Below are 22,779 nucleotides of genomic sequence, written 5' to 3' on the forward strand. Positions count from 1 at the left end.
GCACCTACTTGAATATGATTTGCAATTGAAGCTTTGTGTTTATTTTATTTAACTTATAATGACATCATATCTTAATTAACCACATGCATGTGTCTGGGATACCTGTCTGAGCATGATGATGACGTGCTCTACTAGCTCCATGGACATCTCAGAGATGGGAAGGAACGGGACACTCATCTGTCTCAAAGTGGATAAGAAGGCCTTCACCACCTCGTACATCCTGGGCAGAGCCTGGGTTACCAGATCCAACCCGGAGGCGGTAGAGGACCCCCACCAGCCGCTGAACTCAATGGCCTTCTCCAGGATGAGGTTTGTTGTGTTGACAGATAGGAACTGCTCCATGACGCCGTAGACCATAGGCCAGTCTCCCAGCAACTGTACACGGACCAGCTCCCTGATCATATCTTTCAGCAGCTTGTTGATTGACCCTCCGTCTGGCCTGGAGAAGATGTTCTCTGTGAATGGATGAATGGATTTCAATTTCTGTCTTGTAACATTCATGTGACCAATCGTTTATGTGATAATTAGACACCATCTGAAATGACATAACAGTGCAAAGTTGTACCTGTGAGTAAGGCCTGGATGGAGTCCTGGGTGAGATTAGACCCGGTGAGGAGCATCTCTAGGGCTTCCATCAGGAGGTGCTGGGCAGATGTGGCATTCTGCAATAGAATAGAATAGAATAGAATATCGTCCATTTGGTGAAAACTGAAATTCCGCTTCTGCCTTTTCCCAACACCCCCAGACAGACACACACACACACACACACACTCTCTCTCTCTCTCACACACACACACACAAATGTTGAGAGGCACAGGGGTCAGCAACCACCGGGTGCCTGGAGAGCACTTCTGGGTTAAGTGATTGCCTTGATCAATGGCACAAGGGAAGAAGATGGCACAGCACCTGGAGGAGCTGGCTGTAGACCATGGTGTAGTTGATAGTCATTTCCATGGCTTGGAGGTAGGGACGCATCCACAGGTCCAGGTCCTCGGTGAAGTTCATGCCTGTCAGGAGGATCTCCATGGCTTCCATGAACACATGCTGGGCGGAGGTGGAGTTCTGAAATAGAATAGAATAGTTTACGCACACACACACACACACACACACACACACACATTGAGTGGAGATTGTAAGATACCTGGAGTAGATGGCTATTCTCCAGAGTGTAGTTTAGGGTCATCTCTACAGCCAGGAGGTAGGGTCTCATCCATGGGTTGTCCATGGCCAGGGCATCCAGCTGATCCAAGGCCATACTAAGATCCTGAGTACTGGGGAGGACAAGACACATGGATTAGGACCAATGACTGTAAACTAATCATTTACAACAAGAATATACAGATCTGTATGTTTAAGGTTATGACTGTGAGTGAGGACAATAGGAAGCGGTTTCCAAGCTCGATGGAGAATATGTGTTCGGGAAACAGGCCCTATGTGTTAAAGACATAGATCAATTTAATGCTTTCACAGATATTGTAATTTCATACATGCAGGATAGAAATGCTACTTATGTGTCAGTGAAACTACTCTCCCATTAGTGAAATAGCAGCAAGAGATATGTTGGTGTCAGAAACAAAGAATAGAATAGCATATAGCTAAAGTTGGATAGCCTGTGGTTAAATTGAAACAGAATGTATTTACTGCATGCTTTCATGTACTGCAACTGCTACACTTTTCCCCTACATAAAATAATAATGAGTCAGTGATACCATTATTTCTTAATCTGGATTGAATATAATCATAATTCATCATCATCATCATATTTTTTGGGGGGTACTTATTCATAATTTTGGGATATAATTTAGGCCGTGGTATAAGATTGTTTCTTTCTTTGGGATATTTCCATTACAGTGGTCAGTGATCTACGACTCTCGCCGTCAAACTTGGTCTACATCCCAGATGGCACCCTATTCCCTTCATAGAGCGATATCACATTGGGCCCTGGTCAAAAGTAGTGCATTATATAGGGAATAGGGTGCCATTTGGGATGCAATCGTGATTGATTCCATGAGATATGTATAATGTGATTCTTATCAGCACTGAGTTCATTATTACAGAAAACAAAATCAATTAAAGAGGAAAAGAGACTCAGATAACTGAATAATAGTTAGACATCACTATCTGCGCACACACACACGCACGCACGCACGCACGCACGCACGCACGCACGCACGCACGCACACACACACACACACACACACACACACACACACACACACACACACACACACACACACACACACACACACACACACGATCTGTGTTCAGGTAAAGAGTCAAACTACAAACTAAACTAATGCACATTTGATTGTTCCAAATTCTCTTATGTAATTTAGGAAGGAATCTATATTGGTTTGCCTCTGGTTTGTGCGTGTAGGTGATAAAATTACTGTGATTTGTGTCTTTATTGGTTATTTAATTCTCTCTCTAACCCTCTGAGATAAACATTTTATTCTGCCTAATGCTTTTCCCCTCGTCCTTCTCGATGTCTTGTATTTGAGCACTCCCAGGGCCCATATTCACAAAGTGTGTCAGAGAAGAAGGGCCGTTCTAGGATCAGTTTTGCCTTCCAGATCATAATGAATATGATTATATGGACAGAGCGAACCTGATCCTAGCTCAGCACTCCTACTCTGGGATGCTTTTTGAATACAGTCAGAGAAACAGCTTATAAACAGCTTATAAAGCAAACAGGGTGTGTCAATCGGGTATACTGAGAAAGGCAGAATACACAAAAACACAAAGCAGCACCGGAGATGACTTGCACTCTTCCTCTGACTGTCAAAGTTTACCTTGTGGTGACCCAAAACAACCATTAGTGGCACATAGAAACAAAGTCATGCCAAAGTTGTGCGAAGGTCTGGTCAGGTAAGTATTTGTCACTGTTATACCCTTTTTACACTATTGTTCTGACCCAAACCGTCCTATACTGATATTTTCATTTCACATTGTCCTTTCCAGCCACTACCATATGGTGGATACGTAACCAGGCCATTGCAGTACAGCTCAGCTCAGTCATGTGAAAGGGGCATTAGTGTTTTGGTTGTTAACTAATATATAATAATAATATTTAGCAGACACTTTTGGGTGTCCCCAGGGGAATTGAACCTGCAGAACTTGGGATTGCAAGTGCCATGCTATGCCAACTGAGCCAAACAGGACTCACCTCTGGCTCAGGTGTAGTTGGAGAAACTGTGTGTTCCAGTGAGCCTGGTCCTCGGTGGTCATATTTAGTCCCCGTAGCTGGCATAATGTGTTGGACAGCATTGTACCAAGCTGCTCAGTAACTATTGTGCGGTTAACCTGGACCCAGTAGAATGAACGCAGAGCTGCCACCATCATAGTTGCTGTAGTGTCCACTGATACTGTCCCATGCCCCATCCCCATGCCCTGGGAAGAGAACACAACAGAAGACAACAGGCAAAGGAGCTATGTCAGTAACATAGCAGCAGAGTTTACTAGGTGCTACCACAGTGCCCTCTAGTGGGGAAGTTTTACAAACTGAAATCCTAGTGATGTGTGATTACTACTACTCACGGTCATGTTTGGATTGGCATAGACATAGTTGGACGCAGCATCGGCCTCCATGACTGGTAGCAGGCTGATGTTACACCACAAACCCAGGCTGGCCTCACTCAGCCCAGCCGCCTCTCTAACTGGCTCCCAGGCTTTCAGGACCTGCCTGCACTCCAAGGTCTTACTCCTATTAGCAGCCTTATGATGGGTGAAAATGAAAAACAGCAACAAGGAAGAACAGTGAATTATGTTTTCTACTTAATTGTGAAATGGACTCATTCTTCTCCACAAGCAGTACCAGTAAAGGAAAGGGCAGAAGATTCACACCGTCATCAGTGATAGTATGGTGACTTCAACATTGTCTCATACATACAATGGGGGATCAAATATCGGCCTTCTTTATTCTGGACAGTCAACAGATTCTCTCTCGGGTAAACGCACAACAATACAGTATATCATATGAAGGGTAAGAACAGACGATAAAGTAAGACGGTCAACGTGTATGGCCTCCCTATTTATGTTGAAACACTTTGTTTTATTGTATAAATATGTATGACATGACTAAGAGTCTGGTCACATGAAAGGTGATCTATTGAGAATGAATCATAAAACTTACTAAAACTAAACTCAATGGTGTAGTTTTTCCTTGTCTCTTTTCCTTGTTGAATCATCCACAACTTGAAAGGAAGTTGGGGAGCTGTGACCTATTCTCTTTCTATTCATCTTTTATTGTACCTTATTGTCCAAGCTTGGGCGTGGGCTGGAATCTCAGGGGGGAACTTTGTCCTGATTCACATTTACCCTTTTCACACTGTCGTACCAACTCAAACTAAACTGTGCTGGCTCTGATATTTTGTTTAAATTTGTCCTTTTCGGCATGGTTCCAGCATCTATGGTGGATGTGTAACCTGGCCCGCTCAGTACTGCTTAGTTTTGTTTGGCTGGATTTGGCTAGGTAATGTGAAAAGACCTATTGTGATTACATCTCCCTCCTGATTCTTAAGGTTGTGAAACTGTTCTAGACAACTTTTTTAGGCAATATTGACAGGTAAGGGGCTGCCATGAGATGGGATATGAGATACTGGGGCAATCAGTTTTGGCAACGGTAAACTGAATTTTTTTTTTTTAACTGAACACAATGATCTTGGGCCACCGTTCAGATAGCAAAGGTGAGTCTTTGCTCATTGTGTTGTCATTAAGAACATCTCTGAACCAGATAAAAAAAAAGTATATTTGTGACCATTCCTGAGACTGTTCTCTCAGGGACAGATATCTAAACAGACAAACAATAGCCTACCCAAGTCAGGACTAACGTTTAAAACACGAGGAGCCTATTGTCTTTCAACAGCAGCATAGCTTGAGGTATTTAGTTTCCCTTCCACTGAAGCCATCAAGCCGGTAAGTTCTTTAACAATTGAACATGAATTCATGAAATTGGCTCATGTTATTTATTGTGAAGAGCATGACATTCCTAGTGAGCACTGAGGACATTGTGTTACCAACCACGTAACCTAGTAAATGTCACGAAGAGGGTGAAAACCAGCAGTTGTCAGTAAGGCAGAAAGAAGAAAACAGAGAGAATGCAGCCAGTGCTCTGACCAAACCTGTATGGCAGCTTCCACAGTGAGCTCGATGGCAGGGATCATTCCCTCAGACACGTCAGCCATGTTGAAATCACTGCCATTCACAGCTTGTACCAACTCTGACATCAGGACAGCCAGTGGCTTCTGGAAACTCAAGATGAATGCTGGGAAAGAGAGCGAAAGGGGGGTTGGCAGAGAGAGAGAGAGAGAGAGAGAGAAAGAGAGTTTTACAATGGGACACTTATGGGAACATTTGTGAGCAACTAAGATAAGTATTTGTATAAATAACTTTCAATGCTAGGCAACAGTTCACTAAATCCCTAACTTGTGTATCTAATGTACTGTATGGCTAATGTACGGAATTACTAGCAATCTGTGGTACAAAGGAAACAACAGTGCTGTCAGGGGTGTATGGAAATAAAGGTGTATGGAAAGCTGCCTCTCAGTCTCACCTGTCTCAGCCTGCATATTGTTGACCAAGGCTCCCATGACTTGGCTCATCACAGAAACAGCAGGGGGAACAGAGTCCCACACCGGGGTGTCCCTGAGGGTCGACAGGAGGGCCCCAATCATACCCTCCAACCTGACAACACAGGGAAGCACTTGGTTTAGAAACTTTACAACCAACATAATATAGCTAACTTAAAACTATCACTATATACACATAACAGGCTATTATGTTGTGGCCCTCATTACTATAAAATAAAATATAATACTATACTACCAAAACAAACATGATAATGTTCTCCCCACTGACTAAAATATAATACTATACTACCCAAACAAACATGATAATGTTCTCCCCACTGACTAAAATATAATACTATACTACCCAAACAAACATGATAATGTTCTCCCCACTGACTAAAATATAATACTATACTACCCAAACAAACATGATAATGTTCTCCCCACTGACTAAAATATAATACTACCAAAACAAACATGATAATGTTCTCCCCACTGACTAAAATATAATACTACCAAAACAAACATGATAATGTTCTCCCCACTGACTAAAATATAATACTATATTTTATTTAACTAGGCAAGTCAATTAAGAGCAAATTATTATTCACAATGACAGCCTACCCCAGCCAAACCTAGACGACGCTGAGCCAATTGTGCACCGCCCTATGGGACTCACAATCACGGCCGGATGTGAAACAGCCTGGATTCAAACTAAGGAATGTAGTGACACCTCTTGCACTGAGATGCAGTGCGCCACTCGGGAACCCAAGCATGCTATACTATACTATCTTACTATAGTTAAAACACCATGGTAATTCTCTTCCCTCTCACTATCTAACCAGATAACACTTTCGTCCTTGTACGAATGACCCCTGACCCCTGAACCTACTTATCCCAGCTGCTTTGGTTAGCCTGCTGAGTGAGGATCTGTATCAACACAGGGAGTATGTCAGGGAGCATCTCAGGAGAAGGCAGAGTGAAAGGCATGATACCCTGCTGCCCAATGATGAGGGGTAGCACAGAGTTTAGGAGACCAGTCATCTGAAAGGATACAAAAATATCACGTTGCTAGTGTTCTCCATTGGACAACTATTAACAACAGCTCCATTTATTAAGGCATGGTTATTAGACATAATATGTGTCATTGGAAATTGCCTTCATTGTTAGTCTTCTCCAATTATGAAGTATTCAATTGTTCATTGGAAATTAGACAGAAGGAAAGATTGATTAACTGAAATTATTATTGGAATTGTCCACATCATGAGCTACTGTGACTCTTGAATGTCAGTGAGACAGCTCAATCTTTGTATTTTTTAATTTTTTATTTAACCTTCATTTAACTAGGCAAGTCAGTAACCCATTGAGGAAAAACACTGGCACATATTTTAAACTGTAAACTGGACAAACCACAAAATATACAATCTTGATATCTGCATTGGATAGCATTTTGTGCTTTGGCATGTTGTTGACTGCCTGAGGTGTATGTCATACAACTGACAAGCCTTCAGCACATGTATAAAGATGACTTTGCAGAACTGTCGTAGAAGGAATTAGATTACAGATTTTTTTAACCTTTATTTAACTAGGCAAGTCAATTAAGAACAAATTCTTATTTTCAATGACGGCCTAGGAACAGTGGGTTAACTGCCTTGTTCAGTGAAAGAACAACAGCTCGGGGATTCTCGGGGATTCAAACTTGCAACCTTTTGGTTACTAGCCCAACGCTCTAACCACGAGGCTACCCTGCCACCCCATTTCACTGATAATAAACGCAAAGGTGTAATATATTATGCCTTACCTGACCAGCAATTTCTGCAAGATTTTCAGCAGTCATATCATTACCAATGTTAGCCCATAGACTCATGTTGCTCCAAGGGCCCATGTTGTTACCTGTTGATGATAATAATGTTACAATTATGAAAAATGACAGCATATCGATAGTTATTAACATAACAACTGTAGCCAACAATCAAACAAATTGATAGCTTCTGTTAGCTAACTTAATTGTTTTCCAAGAAGACACAGATTCTGACAGTGAGACAGATAGATGTACAATATATTTTGCCATGTTGATTTCTGGCCACTGTTAATATACAGATACAGTCATTTTTTCCTGGAGGACACAAACTCTGACTTTGGCATGTCAATAAACTGTGCTTAAAGTGTCTGGCTGAGATCCTGGTAGGGTTATTTAATAATGAAGTGTATGGTGCCAGCAGTACTATATCACAGGCCATTAGGACAGTAGACGCACTGTCCCAAATTGCCACCTTTCCCTATATAGTGCACTACCCTATGGTCCCTGGTCAAATGTAGCGCACTACTGTATGTAGGGAATAGGGTGCCATTTGGGACGAAGTCCTACAGTGATATTGAGGATCTGTTATAGGCAACTTGCCTTGGCTTTGGCTGGAGTCCAGGATGACATGAGTGATGTTGATGATGACAGAGAGATAGACCTCGGCACTGCTGTCAGGGGCCAGGAGGCCCTGGACCATCTTCAGCTCGTTCACAATGCTGAGAGGAAAGAAAATGTCATTGTTATCGTTATGTTATCGTTTATCGTCATCAGCAGCACCAAAAGTAGCAGCATCATTGTCATCATCTTCACTGTGAGGGGAGGGAGTAACAAAACAACCTGATGATAATATTTTTTGTCATCATCAACAGCATCATCCTAAAAAACACTGACGTCTTCTGATTTTCAGTGAGCATTTAGAATCAGTAAGGTTACATCCCGAATAGCACCATATTATCTCGGGAACTTCTTTTGACCAGGATCCACGCACAGCACTACTGCCATTTGTGACGCAACCTAAAATACATTAATATTGACAGTCCACACACAGTACAACTCACATCTCATTCCACTTATCAGGCCCGCCCGGTCTGGAGACTGTCTCAAGGTAGGTGCTAATGAACCTGAACCCTGGCAACAGATACCCAACAGCCTCCTGGGGGACCAGCAATCTAACCACGCCCTCCACCCTCCTGACAATCTCCATGGTGATGTTGAGTGACTGGGCGTTGCTCATGTTAGGTCTGAATGCCAGCTGGAGGGCATCCTGAAGAATAATCTGGACCTCTTCACCCTGTAGAATATCCTGGATCTCTGCAGTGCCATTCTGTGGTGTGAGGCCCATGGTGAAGCCACTCAGGACAGAGCTGGCAGCATCCATGAATGCCTGGATGAACTGGTCACTACCCAGACCTCCTTCCTGACTGGCCACCAACAGAACCTGAAAGGATAGGAGAGGAAAGGAGAGGAACGGAGAGGAGAATTATTATTTTTTAAATAGAAGAAAAGGGAGAAGATAAGAGAAGAGAAGAAAATAGGAGATACCAGATTTTGTGTTAGAAATCCCCAAGTGGAAATTCGTTTGTTTGTCATACTACAGCCATAGGGTCTGTAATCCTAATTTAAAAGTATCAATTTGAACTTTGTATCCCATTGACAGTTCAAATTCACCCCATAGTAAAATATTTTCAAATACTGTCAACACTCAATGGGATTACCTGTGTAAAATGAAATTACCTGGTTGAGAGCCTGGATGATGTGTTGGATGGCTGTGAGGTAGGCCTGTTGCTCTGGGGTGAGGAGAGAGCCAAGAGTCCTGAGAAGTTGCTGGAGGTCCATCCCAGGAGTAGTCACGTTCATCATCCCACCGCTTATGTTCCAATGCAGCATATTGGTCAGGACCTGGGTCACACGGGGCTGTCTCAGCCAATCTTGTGTCAGGTTGAGGTACTCCCTGATCTGGATTTCGACCTTGCTTAACAAGCTGTGGTTTAGCCAGTTTATGTTCCCGAAACAGTTCTGCAAAACCTCTTGGCAAGCAATGTTTAACTTTAACAGGTTCAGGTTTTCATTGAGTATCCTGATGACCGATTGGCCGATTTTACTCACATCTGTTCCATTGATGGGGTATTGGATACTTCTCATCAAATACTCAACCTCTTTACTAACAAAGATGGTGAATTCTGTCTGAGAGAGTTGGAGAGCCAGCTGCATCTCTGCGATACGGAAGAAAGGGTCAAGGATTTCTGAGAAGGCACTGGTGCTGGTTTCATTCTCTAGGTTCCTCAGGTACCACTGTGCTATCTCTAAATACACCTTCTGTGCGTAATTTGGATCCTGCATAAGTGGATCAGTGGAATTGAGTGAGTAGACTGGAGACTGTCCAGAGGCGGCGAGTTCGATCAAACCCTCAAGCACAGTGAGTTCATTATTGATCAGGGTTTCGGCCTCATTAATCAAGCTGTAGTTTAGCCAATTGTTCCCCATAACCGCTTGGTAAGCAATGTTTAACATGAACAGGTCCAGGTTACCCTTGAGTATCCCAATGACCGATTGGCCGATTTTACTCACGTCTGTCCCGTTGATAGGGTATTGGATACTTCTCATCAAATACTCAACCTCTTTACTAACAAAGATAGTAAATTCAGTCTGAGAGAGTTGGAGAGACAGCTGCATCTCTGCCATATGGAAGAAAGGGTCCAGGAGTTCTGAGAAGGTACTGGTTCTGGTCACATTCTCTAGCTTCCTCAGGTACCACTGTGCTATCTCCAAATACACCTTCTGTACATTACCCGAGTCCTGCATCAGTGGGTCAGTGGAATTGTGTGAGTAGACTGGAGACTGTCCAGATGCGAACAGTTTTATTAAACCCTCAAGGACATGGAACTCGTTACTGATCAGCTCCACAGACTCCAGGTTGAGATGCTGTAGATTCTCTCTGATGCTGGCTATGGTATCTGTAATAGCCTCAGTTGTTGGTATGAGTGGGGTTGGGCCAGAGCTGGCGGCAAGGCCGATACTCACAGAGTGGTTGACCAGGATGGGGAGGAGGGAGATTAGCGCTGTGCAGTTGCACTGGCATCCTGGAGGTATAGGCAGAGCCAGGATAAAATCAGTGACCTTCTCACTCAGCTCCAGTGCACACTGAGCCAGGCTGATGGGATTGTTGGGCTGGGGCTCCAGGCATTGTTGCACGTTGATGACGCCCATGATGCTAGCCAGGAGAGCTGGTGCGTTGGTTGCGCCGGCCAGGGCAGCCATCTTCTCCAGCTCCCCCAGGGTAAGGTTGGATTGTAGCATAGCTTGCTGGAGAGAGGATACGCTGATGTTGGGAGTCGATGTAATCTGCTGGAGGAAGAAGGCAGTCTGGTCCACGGTCTTGAGGACAGACTCTGGCGTGACGGACTTATTGTTAGACATGTCGGTATCGTGCCAGGCGAAGAGCAGAGTAAGCAGGTTGACAGTCACTTTCATGGACTCCTGGCTTAGCATGCTGGGTTTAGCTTGGCCGCCACTGAACGTGTGGTCCCCACTAGCTGCCAGGATCTGGAGCACCTGTAATAATAACAATAATAATACAAATAATAATACATTGGATTTAAAATGCCTTTAAAAAAAAAAGAAGGACAATGGATAGCAAAACAAATACAAAACAAACCTGTGGGACCTCAGCCGTGCAGTCCTGACCTGCCGCTGTACATGACACCAAGCTCTCCATCACAGCCTGGAAGTGGCTGACCATCCCAAGGTACTGCTGTTGGAGCTGTAGAGGTAGTAGGGCCGAGAGTCTCTGTAGCAGGGTCTGTAGGGCAGCCTGATCCCCAGCCTGGCTAAGCTGCTGGACGTACAGGAGCTGGAAGAGGTCCACCACAGCCAAATGGAGGTCTGTCACCTGAGCTGTGGTGAGGTTCCCATCTGGAAGCAAGAGCTGCTCATATCTGCGTAGCTGTAGACTCGAGACCAGCAACTCCTGTAGTTGGATCACGTACCCCAGGAGAATGGGCGTTGAGTCGCCGTTAGGAGCATCCAGCACAGTCTTCAGCTGCTCCATGGCCCGCAGGATGTTGTCTGCTATGCCCGCTGAGCTCTGGTTGGTGAGAGGATTGAGCAGCTGTCTGAGGAAGGCCAGGGAGGTAGAGTTGAAAGAGCCAGAGTAGGTGATCAGAGCATCTCCCATGCTGAGAGAGAGAGGCAGGGTCAGGTTTCCCTGAGCTACTGAGAGCCACTGCATTAGCAGAGCCTCCACCCCGGCCAGGTCTGGCATGTTGGCGTTCTCGACAGGGAGCCCGGTAACGAGATGCCGGGTGTCCTTGGCCACCTGAGAAATTTTCATTGACTTTATTATTATTACATATTATGATATTTTTGGGGTGTTTTAATGATTCTGGTTCTGGTTCTGAATCATTAATCATATCTACAGTTTCACATCTACAAAACATTGATCTTGAATAAATAATACAATTGCAAAATACTATACGGTGTTGTTTCCCGGACACAGATTAAATTTAGTCCTGGTCTAAAAATCATGCTCTATAAAGAATCTCCTTTGAAAATGCTTTCTAGTCCAGAACTAGGCTTAATCTCTGTCTAATGTTTTTGGCTACCTTCAGGGCAATGGCCATCACAGATGAAGCATTGGGAGCCTGGAATCCACCTCCCTGGGTCCACAGGGCTTCCAGAGGCTTCAGACCCAGGGCCTCTAACATCTCCCCCAGGAGAGAGAGGGGCAGCTCAGAGTTGGTGCTAAACTGTTCCAGGGACATGAGGTTGGAGACCAGCGTGATGTCCTTGTTCAGGATGGTGATCAAGTTCTCCAGGAGGGCTGGGATGGAGCCGTCCCCTAGGACTAGGTCGGACCTGAGGAGCTGGGTGACCGCGCCTGTGGCAATGTTTCCATAGAGAGCCTGGAGGAAAGACAAGGAGCCCTGGACATGCCTGTGGAAAAGAGAACAAAAATATTTGTTATCTCCTCACTTGGCACCAAACACATGCCTCATAATCAACTAGAAAAGGTACATTTACATCTAATAAACCACTAATCAAAATCAATAACAAATCATTTGTTTTAATAATAATCTACTAGTCTATATGTTGTAATAATAATCTAGTCATAAAAAATATGATCAATTGACAACAACAAAACAGATCAATGAGAGCGCATCACTAAGAAGTAAGTGTGAATCGGAGTCATTACACTGTGAGGAACAATTAGACACAATGTGAGCAGGAGAAGTAAAGACACCAGGGGAGACAGTCTGTGGCAGAAGTGACGTTACAGTAGTTAGATAACACTTTACTTAGAGACACGGTATGCATCCCAAATGGCACCCTATTCCCTATATCGCGCACTGCTTTTGAAAAGAGCCCAATGGGCCCTGGTCAAAAGTAGTGCACTAAGTAGGGAAAATGGTGCCATTCTGGAAACAGCCTAAACCATAAACTCCACACCTATGGCCAGGCTCTATCCTTCTCTGCCCTATGAGATTACTTACCTAAGTAATACAGCAGGATTAGCAGAAAACTCCTGTACCAGAGCAGCGGTGGTTGGGATAAACTGCTGCCAGGTAAACCCAGTATTGCAGATATAGGCGTATGTGGTAGAATCAACAGTACCTGTTATGATATATATCATATATTGTTTTAAAATAGATAGAGCTCATGAGTGGAACAGACAGAACCTGTGTCCAAAATAGCAACCTATGTAGTGCATTACTTCTGACCAGGGGGCTCTGGTCAAAAGAAGTGCACTCTATAGCGAATAGGGTGCCATTTGGGACAAACCGTTTATCTTGTCATTATGTATCTTTGTCACAGAGCTACTGCTCAGCATTGATGACAACACTGACTGAAACCCTACAGGCGGTCTACTTGTATATCAAGCTGCCTCACCTTACAAAAACAGGTAATAGGCTCCTGCCCTATGGTCCATACTGGCTTGGACAAGGCATATAGTACCTTTGGAAAGTATTCAGACCCCTTGACTTTATCCACATTTTGTTACGTTACAGCCTTATTCTAAAATATATATTTTTTTCTCCCCCTATCAACAAACACACAATACCCCATAATGACAAAGCGAAAAACAGATTTTTTAAAACATTTTTGCTAATTTATAAAAAATAAAAAAACAGAAATACCTAAGTATTCAGACCATTTGCTTTGAGACTTGACATTGAGCTCAGGGGAATCGTGCTTCTGTTGATCATCCTTGAGATGTTTCAGCAACTTGATTGATCCGCCTGTAGTAAATTCAATTGATTGGATGTGATATGGAAAGGCACACACTTGTCTATATAAGGTCCCACAGTTGACAGTCGATGTCAGAGCAAAATCCAAGCCATGAGGTTGAAGGAAGTACCAGTAGAGCTCTAAGACAGGATTGCGTTGAGGCACAGATCTGGGGAAGAGAGTTCCTCTGTGGAGATGAGAGAAACCTCCAGAAGGACAAACATCTCTGCAGCACTCCACCAATCAGGTCTTTATGGTAGAGTAGCCAGATGAAAGCCACTCCTCAGTAAAAGGCACATGACAGCCTGCTTGGAGTTTGCCAAAAGGCCCCTAAAGACATTCAGACTATGAGAAACAAGATTCTCTGGTCTGATGAAACCCAGATTGAACTCTTTGGCATGAATGCCAAGTGTCACGTCTGGAGGAAACCTGGCACCATCCCTACGGTGAAGCATGGTGGTGGCAGCATCATGCTGTGGGGATGTTTTTCAGCAGCAGGGACAAGGAGACTAGTCAGGATTGAAGGAAAGGTGAACAGAGAAAAGTACAGAGAGAACCTTGATGAAAACCTGCTCCAGAGCACTCAGACTGGGGCGACGGTTCACCAGTCTGAGTGCTCACCTTCCAACAGGACAACAACTCCAAGACAATGCAGGAGTGGCTTCGGTACAAGTCTCTGAATGTCCTTGAGTAGCACATCCAGAGCCCGGACTTGAACCCGATCGAACATCTCTGGAGAGACCTGAAAATAGCTGTGCAGCAACGCTCCATATCCAACCTGACAGAGCTTGACAAGATCTGCAGAGAAGAATGGGAGAATCTCCCCAAATACAGGTGTGCCAAGCTTGTAGCGTCATACCCAAGAAGACACAAGGCTGTAATCACTGCCAAAGGTACCTCCAGGCTCTGATCAGGCCCTACACCCAAACAAGGGCACTGCGTTCATCCACCTCTGGCCTGCTCGCCTCCCTACCACTGAGGAAGTACAGTTCCCGCTCAGCCCAGTCAAAACTGTTCGCTGCTCTGGCCCCCCAATGGTGGAACAAACTCCCTCACAACGCCAGGACAGCGGAGTCAATCACCACCTTCCGGAGACACCTGAAACCCCACCTCTTCAAGGAATACCTAGGATAGGATAAAGCAATCCTTCTCACCCCCCCTTAAATGATTTAGATGCACTATTGTAAAGTGGCTGTTCCACTGATGTCAGAAGGTGAATTCACCAATTTGTAAGTCGCTCTGGATAAGAGCGTCTGCTAAATGACTTAAATGTAAATGTAAATGTAACAAAGTACTGAGTAAAGGGTCTGAATAATTAAATTAATGTTCTTTTCAGTTTTGATTATTAATACATTTGCAAAATTTTCAAAAAACAGTTTTTGCTTTGTCATTATGGGGTATTGTGTGTAGATAGATGAGGGGGAAAAAACTATTTATTCAATTTTAGAATAAGGCTGTAAAGTAATGTGGAAAAAGTCAAGGGATCTGAATACTTTCCAAATGCACTGTACGTACCTTACCTTATGTGTGCATGTGTTCTTTATGTGTTTGTTGTACTGGTGTATGCATGCCTGACTCACAATTTGGTGAAGCGGTGACATTGGGCTGGTAGTTCATTATCCAGTAGGCGATGTGGAAGTATGACTCCATAGACGGCCACATTGAGCTGTTCTGGAGGTGAGAGCCCACAGTGATGAATGCCCCCAAACCCCTGAGAGACATAGAGAAATGGATGTTGAGTTTATACATGACAACCAACTCATAACATATACACACTTACATATCCCACTAACATATTGGATAGCAATACCTCATCTCAGCTAGGGCTGTGGCGGTCATGAAATTCTGTCAACCGGTTATTGTAATGCAAAACTCTGCCGGTCTCACGGTAATTGACCGTTAATTAACATACACGTGTTTAGCATCTCCAGGCCTCCACACATACAAGCAGGTGATGTGCCTTTGGAACATCTACATTTCAAAAGGTCTATTAAATCTATTATTTATTTTAGTCAGGTCTAAAGAAACATTATGATGTGAAGAAAATGTATTTCAGATAAACAGAATATGAGTTGGCCTTTTACTGTATGTTATCTGGCGATGCTCCATGTCGTAGGCTGGAGGCTTGTTCATTTAGCAGACAATATATACAAGTCCTGTGCCGTTATTTTATAGTAAGAAGAATATAATTACATATAGCTGAATAAAATAGGAAGGATTTTTTACCAGTCCGGAGGGAGTGCACATATGAAATGGCTATGCTGAGTGTAAACGTGATCATTTGAAACAGGTCCTATAAAATAGATTTAGATTTATTTGGAAAATGTTGATGTGATTGATAAACCTTAGAATGTCTTAAAAATAAAAACATATATGGGCTGCAAGACGAAACTATAGGCTATTGATGATTGAGAAAGTTGCAAAAAAAGCTTGCCCTATGTTCATTGCCTCAAGATGCACAGCTGTTCTCTCATCAAGTGATCATATTTTCACCCATCAGATTATTCTCAATTTAATCTCGTCTTCACAAATATGTCAAATTAATTTTGATTTAGAACGGCCCATTATCAAATGGGCAGGAACAGGGGGTGGTGAAAAAGACAGGGAATGGAGGCCGCAAGCTTCCCACCGTCCGTTTTTCAATGATCCCTGGTAGCCTACTTTGGTTTTATAGCAGAGCTGTGCTTAATATGAGCAGCTGGAAAAGAAATACAAGAACACTTATTTCACTTCATGCATCAACCACTGTTTGAGGTGCATGCTATTGCTGCGCGACAGTTAATATTTTGCCCACACTCTGCATGCCGTGGGCTCCCCAACCCTGTTTCTGCAGCTACCCAGTGCTTAATTTGGGAAACCAAGTGAAATCTGTTTGGGAACATCAATAGTAACACATTTTCACAACGAAATACAGCTTCTCTGAATGCTCCAGAAAGAAATAAAGGAGAGAGAAGGAGATGGAAACACTTGGCGGTGAGATATTCTGTATAGCTGAAGGTAATGTGCCACCCGATTAACCCTATTACTAGGCTATTCAAAATCAAATACAAATGCACTATAATTGTAGGCTACCTGTAAGCTCCCCTACACAATCAATGAACCAACAGCAACGCCTAGGGCTATTCATTCTCTCCCAGACTCATGAATAGAAATTTGGAGCATAAGGTAACCAGTCCATCCAGTATGCATAATAATACAGTACACGCTCAAAGGTGATTAGGCCTTTCTCCAATTTGTTTAATTTTGGAGTATAGGCTAGACCAATGATGGAGCAAGGACATGTTAAATCAGTTTTATTTGATGTTTTTCTGCCATGCATGATAAGCGGTAGGCTATGTATTGTACAATTTAGTTTTTAGGGCTCATTCTAATATGCATATGGGTGCTTTGAATTAATCATCACCTTAGAAAATGGTATCCATTTCGTTGTGTTAAGGCTTTGAAACAACATACAAAACAACCATGTTTTCCACTCAGCTTCAACTTGTTTTTGAACTTCTTTCTTCAAACTGATCATCAAAGTGAGGTGAGATTTAAAAGCTCATACTGTTTTGATGGTAAGTGTTGGATGTGATTTTTGATTGCATTTGTATTGACATCAGAGTGGTTAGAGGGACAATAGAGCCCTGAGTACCAGGTTGTTAGGACCTGATGGTCATTAGCAAGTTGGGAACGCCCAGAGTATGTCCAGAGCGCATAAAAGGACTCAACGGTCAAGTGGAATCTCACTTTGCATCAATGATATATTCAGTATCATTTCTACATGTTGTATTTGCTAACGCATGTTGATAGACTCAATATTTTCATGATGTCGGCTCGCATACAGTACCAGTCAAAAGTTTGGACACACCTACTCATTCAAGGGTTTTTCTTTATTTGTACTATTTTCTACATTGTCGAATAACAGTGACGATATCAAAACTATTAAATAACACATATGGAATCATGTAGTAACCAAAAAATATATATTTTATATTGAATATTCTTCAAAGTAGCCACTCTTTGCCTTGATGACAGCTTTGCACACTTTTGGCATTCTCTTAATCTCAAATATAAAATATATTTGGTTACTACACGATTCTGTATGTATTATTTCATAGTTTTGATGTCGTCACTATTATTCTACAATGTAGAAAATAGTAAACATAAATAAAAACCCTTGAATGAGTAGGTGAGTCCAAACTTTTGACTGATATGGTACATACTGATAACTCTGCTTGTGGATGCAAGGATATTGTATACTCATTTATACACAAACCTTGATTATATTATCTCAAGACAGCATGGTCATCCTGTGGTTACTAAAGGTATACTGACCATGACAAATGAAAAAGAAAGAGTATACACTCATCTCTACTTGGTCAATTTATTTGACCAACGTTTCGGCCAAAGGGCCTTCATTAGTGTGTTCTCATGACACTAACCTTGTCATGAGAATCTGTGTCCAGTCCACTGCAGTGATGTTCTCAGGGACCCAGCCCACCAGGTAGGCAGCATCCAACAGATTACTGAAGTTCCTCAAGGCCACCTCACCGCTGACAAAGGAGCCAGCCAGTGCATGCCACTCAGTGAGGATCATGGGAACGGTGACATTGGCGTTGGTAGTGCCCTGTACTATGTTCATAAGCTGAGTCGCCTTGGATATAGAAGGAAATTACAAAATGATCAAAGAAAGTTGAATATGTTTTAGGATATAACATAACAACAATTGCTGGCTTATACTAAAATGTCTTAATATCCCAAAAAATGTACTTAAAGTAACTTCTCAAAATTACAGAAAATGGTTTCTGGAAAAAAATCTATAGAAGGAAAATCCATAGGCTCATATGACACAGTTTCTGTTTACTGTTTACTACCAATGGTATTCTCACTAGACCATTCATCAATGTTTCTAATGTTTCTAATGGAAATTACCTACATGGTCTAAACCAGTATTGGGTCTGAGGGAGGTGTGTGTTGTTTGTATTCTGCTTTTGTGATAACCTTTTAATCTTCAGTTATTTTATCAGAACCTCATTTTCTAGGGGTGACCTCGCCAATAAGACACAACCTGTGAGAGCTGTCCAGCTACACATGACTTACCTTGTCAACCACAGGCATCCACTCAGCCAGCAGAGCGTCTGGGAGACGAGAGTTGTTCCCTGGGCAGAAGAGGGCGTTCCACAGGCTGGGGTCCATGGAGCTCAGAGAGGAGAGCCAGGACCACTGGCCCAGCAGATCTTCACACCTTACTGGTCCCTGAGATATTAGGACCTATTGGAAACCAACAAGCAATGAATAAATTAATGAATGTCACTGAGCCATTATAACCTATTGAAAACCAACAAGGAATGAATGAATGGATGGATGAATGTCACTGAGCAATTCGAACCTACTGGAACCCAACAAGTAATGAATTAATGAATACATGTATTTATTTATTAATTAATGATTTAATAAATCTATTAATTAAACAATTAATTAATGATTGAATGAATGAATGTCCCTGAGCCATTAGGATCTATTGGAAACCAACAAGAACATCATATCACTGAAAATATAGGCACCGTGTATAACTCATGCACAGTGCCTTCAGAAAGTATTCATCATCATTTTAGAAATGTTTGCAAATTTATTAGAAATAAAAACCTGAAACATTACATTTACATAAGTATTTAGACCCTTTACTCAGTACTTTGTTGAAGCACTTTTGGAAGCAATTACAGCCGCGAGTCTTCTTGGGTAAGACACCACAAGCTTGGCACACCTGTATTTGGGGAGTTTCTCTCATTCTTCTCTGCAGATCCTCTCGAGCTCTGTCAGGTTGGATGGGTAGCATTGTTGCACAGGTATTTTCAGGTCTCTCCAGAGATGTTTGATCGGGTTAAGGTCCTGGCTCTGGCTGGGCCACTCAAGGATATTCAGAGAATTGTTCCGAAGCCACTCCTGTGTTGTCTTGGCTGTGTGCTTAGGGTCGTTGCCCTGTTGGAAGGTGAATCTTCGCCCCAGTCTGAGGCCCTGCGTGCTCCGGAGCAGGTTTTCATCAAGGATCTCGCTGTACTTTGCTCCGTTCATCTTTGCCTCGATCCTGACTAGTTTTCCAGTCCCTGCGGCTAATAGATATCCCCACAGCATGATGCTGCCACCACCATGCTTCAACGTAGGGATGGTGCCAGGTTTCCTTCAGATGTGACACTTGGCATTCAGGCCAAAGAGTTCAATCTGGGTTTGATCAGACCAGAGAATCTTGTTTCTCATTTTCTGAGAGAATTTAGGTGCCTTTTGGCAAACTCCAAGCGGGCTGTCATGTGCCATTTACTGAGGAGTGGCTTCCGTCTGGGCACTCTACCGTAAGGGCCTGATTGGTGGAGTGCTGCAGAGATGGTTGTCCTTCTGGAAGGTTCTCCCATCTCCACAAAGGAACTCTAGAACTGTGTCGGAGTGACCATCGGGTTCTTGGTCACCTCCCTGACCAAGGCCCTTCTCCCCCGATTGCTCAGTTTGGCCGAGTGTCCAGAGTATTGAGTGGTTCCAAACTTCTTCCATTTAAGAATGATGGAGGCAACTGTGTTCTTGGTAACCTTCGATGCTGCAGACATTTTTTGGTACCCTTCCCCAGATCTGTGCCTCGACACAATCCTGTCTCGTAGCTCTGCCGACAATTCATTCGACCTCAAGGATTGTTTTTTACTCCGACATGCACTGTCAACTGTGGGACTGTCACGTTCTGACCTTAGTTCCTTTGTTTTGTCTTTGTTTAGTATGGTCAGGGCGTGAGTTGGGGTGGGCAGTCTATGTTTGTTTTTCTATGTTGGTTTCTGTGTTCTGCCTAGTATGGTTCTCAATCAGAGGCAGGTGTTGTTAGTTGTCTCTGATTGAGAATCATACTTAGGTAGCCTTTTTTCCATCTGTGTTTCGTGGGTGTTTGTCTTCCGTGTCAGTGTTTGTTCGCCACACGTGACTGTTTCGTTGATGCACGTTATTTTGTTTTGTTCCAGTGTTCTGTTGTTTTTATTAAACATTATGGACACTTCCACGCTGCGTTTTGGTCCTCGATCCTTCTCGCTACTCCTTCTCAGAAGAGGAGAACGAGATCCGTTACAGATACACCCACCACAAAAGGACCAAGCAGCGTGGTAACGGGCAGCAGCAGAAAAAGCAGCGATCGCAGGACTCCTAAACATGGGAGGAGATTCTGGATGGCAAGGGACCCTGGGCACAGGCTGGAGAATATCGCTGCCCCAAGGCTGAGCTGGAGGCAGCGAAAGCCGAGTAGCGGTGGTATGAGGAGGCAGCACGGCAGCGCAGCTGGAAGCCCGAGAGGCAGCCCCAGAAATGTATTAGGTGGGGGCACATGGGGAGTGTGGCGAAGGCAGGTAGGAGGCCTGCGCCAACTTCCCGTGCTTACCGGAGAGGGAGAGGGACCAGGCAGGCACCGTGTTCAGCTCCTCGTATCGGCCAGGCTAGATTGGGCATCGAGCCAGGTGCAATAAAGCCGGCTTAGCGCATCTGGTCTCCAGTGCGTCTCCTTGGGCCGGTGTACATGGCACCAGCCTTACGCATGGTGTCCCCGGTTCACCAGCACAGCCCAGTGCAGGCTATTCCACCTCGCCGCACTGGCCTGGCAACGGGAAGCATTCAACCAGGTGAGGTTGGGCAGGCTCGGTGCTCGAGAACTCCTGTGCTCCTTCACAGTCTGGTCTATCCGGTGCCACCTCCACGTACCAGCCCCCAACACCAGGCTGTCTCTCCGTCTTCTCCCTACAGGTGCTCCCGCCTCTCCAGTGCTGTCAGAGCCTTCCTCCTCTCCAGCGCTGCCAGAGTCTCCCGTCTGTCCTGAGCTGCCAGAGTCTCCCGTCTGTCCTGAGCTGCCAGAGTCTCCCGTCTGTCCTGAGCTGCCAGAGTCTCCCGTCTGTCCTGAGCTGCCAGAGCCGCCAGTCTGTCCTGAGCCGTCACTCAGCCAGGAGCTGCCAGAGCCGTCAGTCAGCCAGGACCTGCCAGAGCCGTTAGTCAGCCAGGAGCTGCCAGAGCCGTTAGTCAGCCAGGAGCTGCCAGAGCCGTCAGTCAGCCAGGAGCTGCCAGAGCCGTCAGTCAGCCAGGAGCTGCCAGAGCTGCCTGTCACGCCGAACACAAGTGTTCTATAGGATTGAGGTCAGGGTTTTGTAATGGCCACTCAAATACATTCTTTGTTGTCCTTAAGCCATTTTGCCACAACTTTGGAAGTATGCATTAGAGTCATTGTCCATTTGGAAGACCCATTTACGACCAAGCTTTAACTTCTTGACTGATGTCTTGAAATGTTGCTTCAATATATCCACATAATTTTCCTACCTCATGATGCCATCTATTTTGTGAAGTGCACCAGTCCCTCATGCAGCAAAACACCCCCACAACATGAAGCTGCCACCCCCCTGCTTCGCGGTTGGGATGGTGTTCTTCGGCTTGTAAGCCTCCCCCTTTTTCCTCCAAACATAACGATGGTCATTATGGCCAAACAGATGAATGTGGTACCTTCAGGCGTTTGGAAATTGCTCCCAAGGATGAACCAGACTTGTGGAGGTCTACAATTTTTTTTCTGAGGTCTTGGCTGATTTCTTTTGATTTTCCCATTATGTCAAGCAAGGAGGCACTGAGTTTGAAGGTAGGCCTTGAAAGATATTCACAGGTACACCTCCAATTGACTCAAATGATGTCAATTAGCCTATCAGAAGCTTCTAAAGCCATGACATCATTTTCTGGAATTTTCCAAGCTGTTTAAAGGCACAGTTAACTTAGTGTATGTAAACTTCTGACCCACTGGAATTGTGATACAGTGAATTATAAGTGAAATAATCTTTCTGCAAACAATTATTGGAAAGATTACTTGTGTCATGCACAAAGTAGATGTCCCAACCGACTTGCCAAAACTTTTGTTTGTTAACAAATTTGTGGAATGGTTGTTAAATGAGTTTTAATGACTCCAACCTAAGTGTATGTAAATTTCCGACTTCAACTGTAAATGCATATTACAAAAAAAAACACCAAGACAATGGTACTACTCTCCCAATCATTGGATTTAAATAAATGTGTTAGGCTCTAATATTTTGATTTCACATGACTGGGCAGGAGCACAGCCATGGGTGGGCCTGGGAGGGCATAGGCCCACCTACTTATTACAGACAGAAATACTCCTCAGTTTCATCAGCTGTCCGAGTGGCTGGTCTC

At 43.9% G+C, this 22,779-nt stretch overlaps 1 protein-coding gene across 2 annotated transcripts in view; it reads right to left on the reverse strand.

Moving 5' to 3' along the window:
- abca12 (ATP-binding cassette, sub-family A (ABC1), member 12) overlaps window positions 1-22,779 on the reverse strand; it is an 86,330-nt gene that overhangs the window by 50,221 nt on the left and 13,330 nt on the right. The window contains exons 15-33 of one of the 2 annotated variants that reach the window (XM_064944428.1): window positions 18,679-18,849; window positions 18,021-18,232; window positions 15,177-15,307; window positions 12,861-12,981; window positions 11,973-12,303; window positions 11,027-11,686; window positions 9,106-10,923; window positions 8,430-8,809; window positions 7,969-8,087; window positions 7,369-7,460; window positions 6,460-6,611; window positions 5,552-5,682; window positions 5,121-5,263; window positions 3,538-3,714; window positions 3,167-3,390; window positions 1,142-1,271; window positions 907-1,062; window positions 566-662; window positions 103-455 (exon numbers count right to left, since the gene is read on the reverse strand). In XM_064944428.1, coding sequence (XP_064800500.1) covers window positions 103-455; window positions 566-662; window positions 907-1,062; window positions 1,142-1,271; window positions 3,167-3,390; window positions 3,538-3,714; window positions 5,121-5,263; window positions 5,552-5,682; window positions 6,460-6,611; window positions 7,369-7,460; window positions 7,969-8,087; window positions 8,430-8,809; window positions 9,106-10,923; window positions 11,027-11,686; window positions 11,973-12,303; window positions 12,861-12,981; window positions 15,177-15,307; window positions 18,021-18,232; window positions 18,679-18,849 — 5,598 coding nt within the window. Of the gene's footprint in view, window positions 1-102; window positions 456-565; window positions 666-906; window positions 1,063-1,141; window positions 1,272-3,166; window positions 3,391-3,537; window positions 3,715-5,120; window positions 5,264-5,551; window positions 5,683-6,459; window positions 6,612-7,368; window positions 7,461-7,968; window positions 8,088-8,429; window positions 8,810-9,105; window positions 10,924-11,026; window positions 11,687-11,972; window positions 12,304-12,860; window positions 12,982-15,176; window positions 15,308-18,020; window positions 18,233-18,678; window positions 18,850-22,779 lie in introns of both variants that reach the window. The other variant, XM_064944427.1, reaches the window with a different exon arrangement.

This window comes from Oncorhynchus masou, chromosome 29 (genome assembly GCF_036934945.1).
Source record: "Oncorhynchus masou masou isolate Uvic2021 chromosome 29, UVic_Omas_1.1, whole genome shotgun sequence".
In the NCBI taxonomy this organism is placed as follows: domain Eukaryota; kingdom Metazoa; phylum Chordata; class Actinopteri; order Salmoniformes; family Salmonidae; genus Oncorhynchus; species Oncorhynchus masou.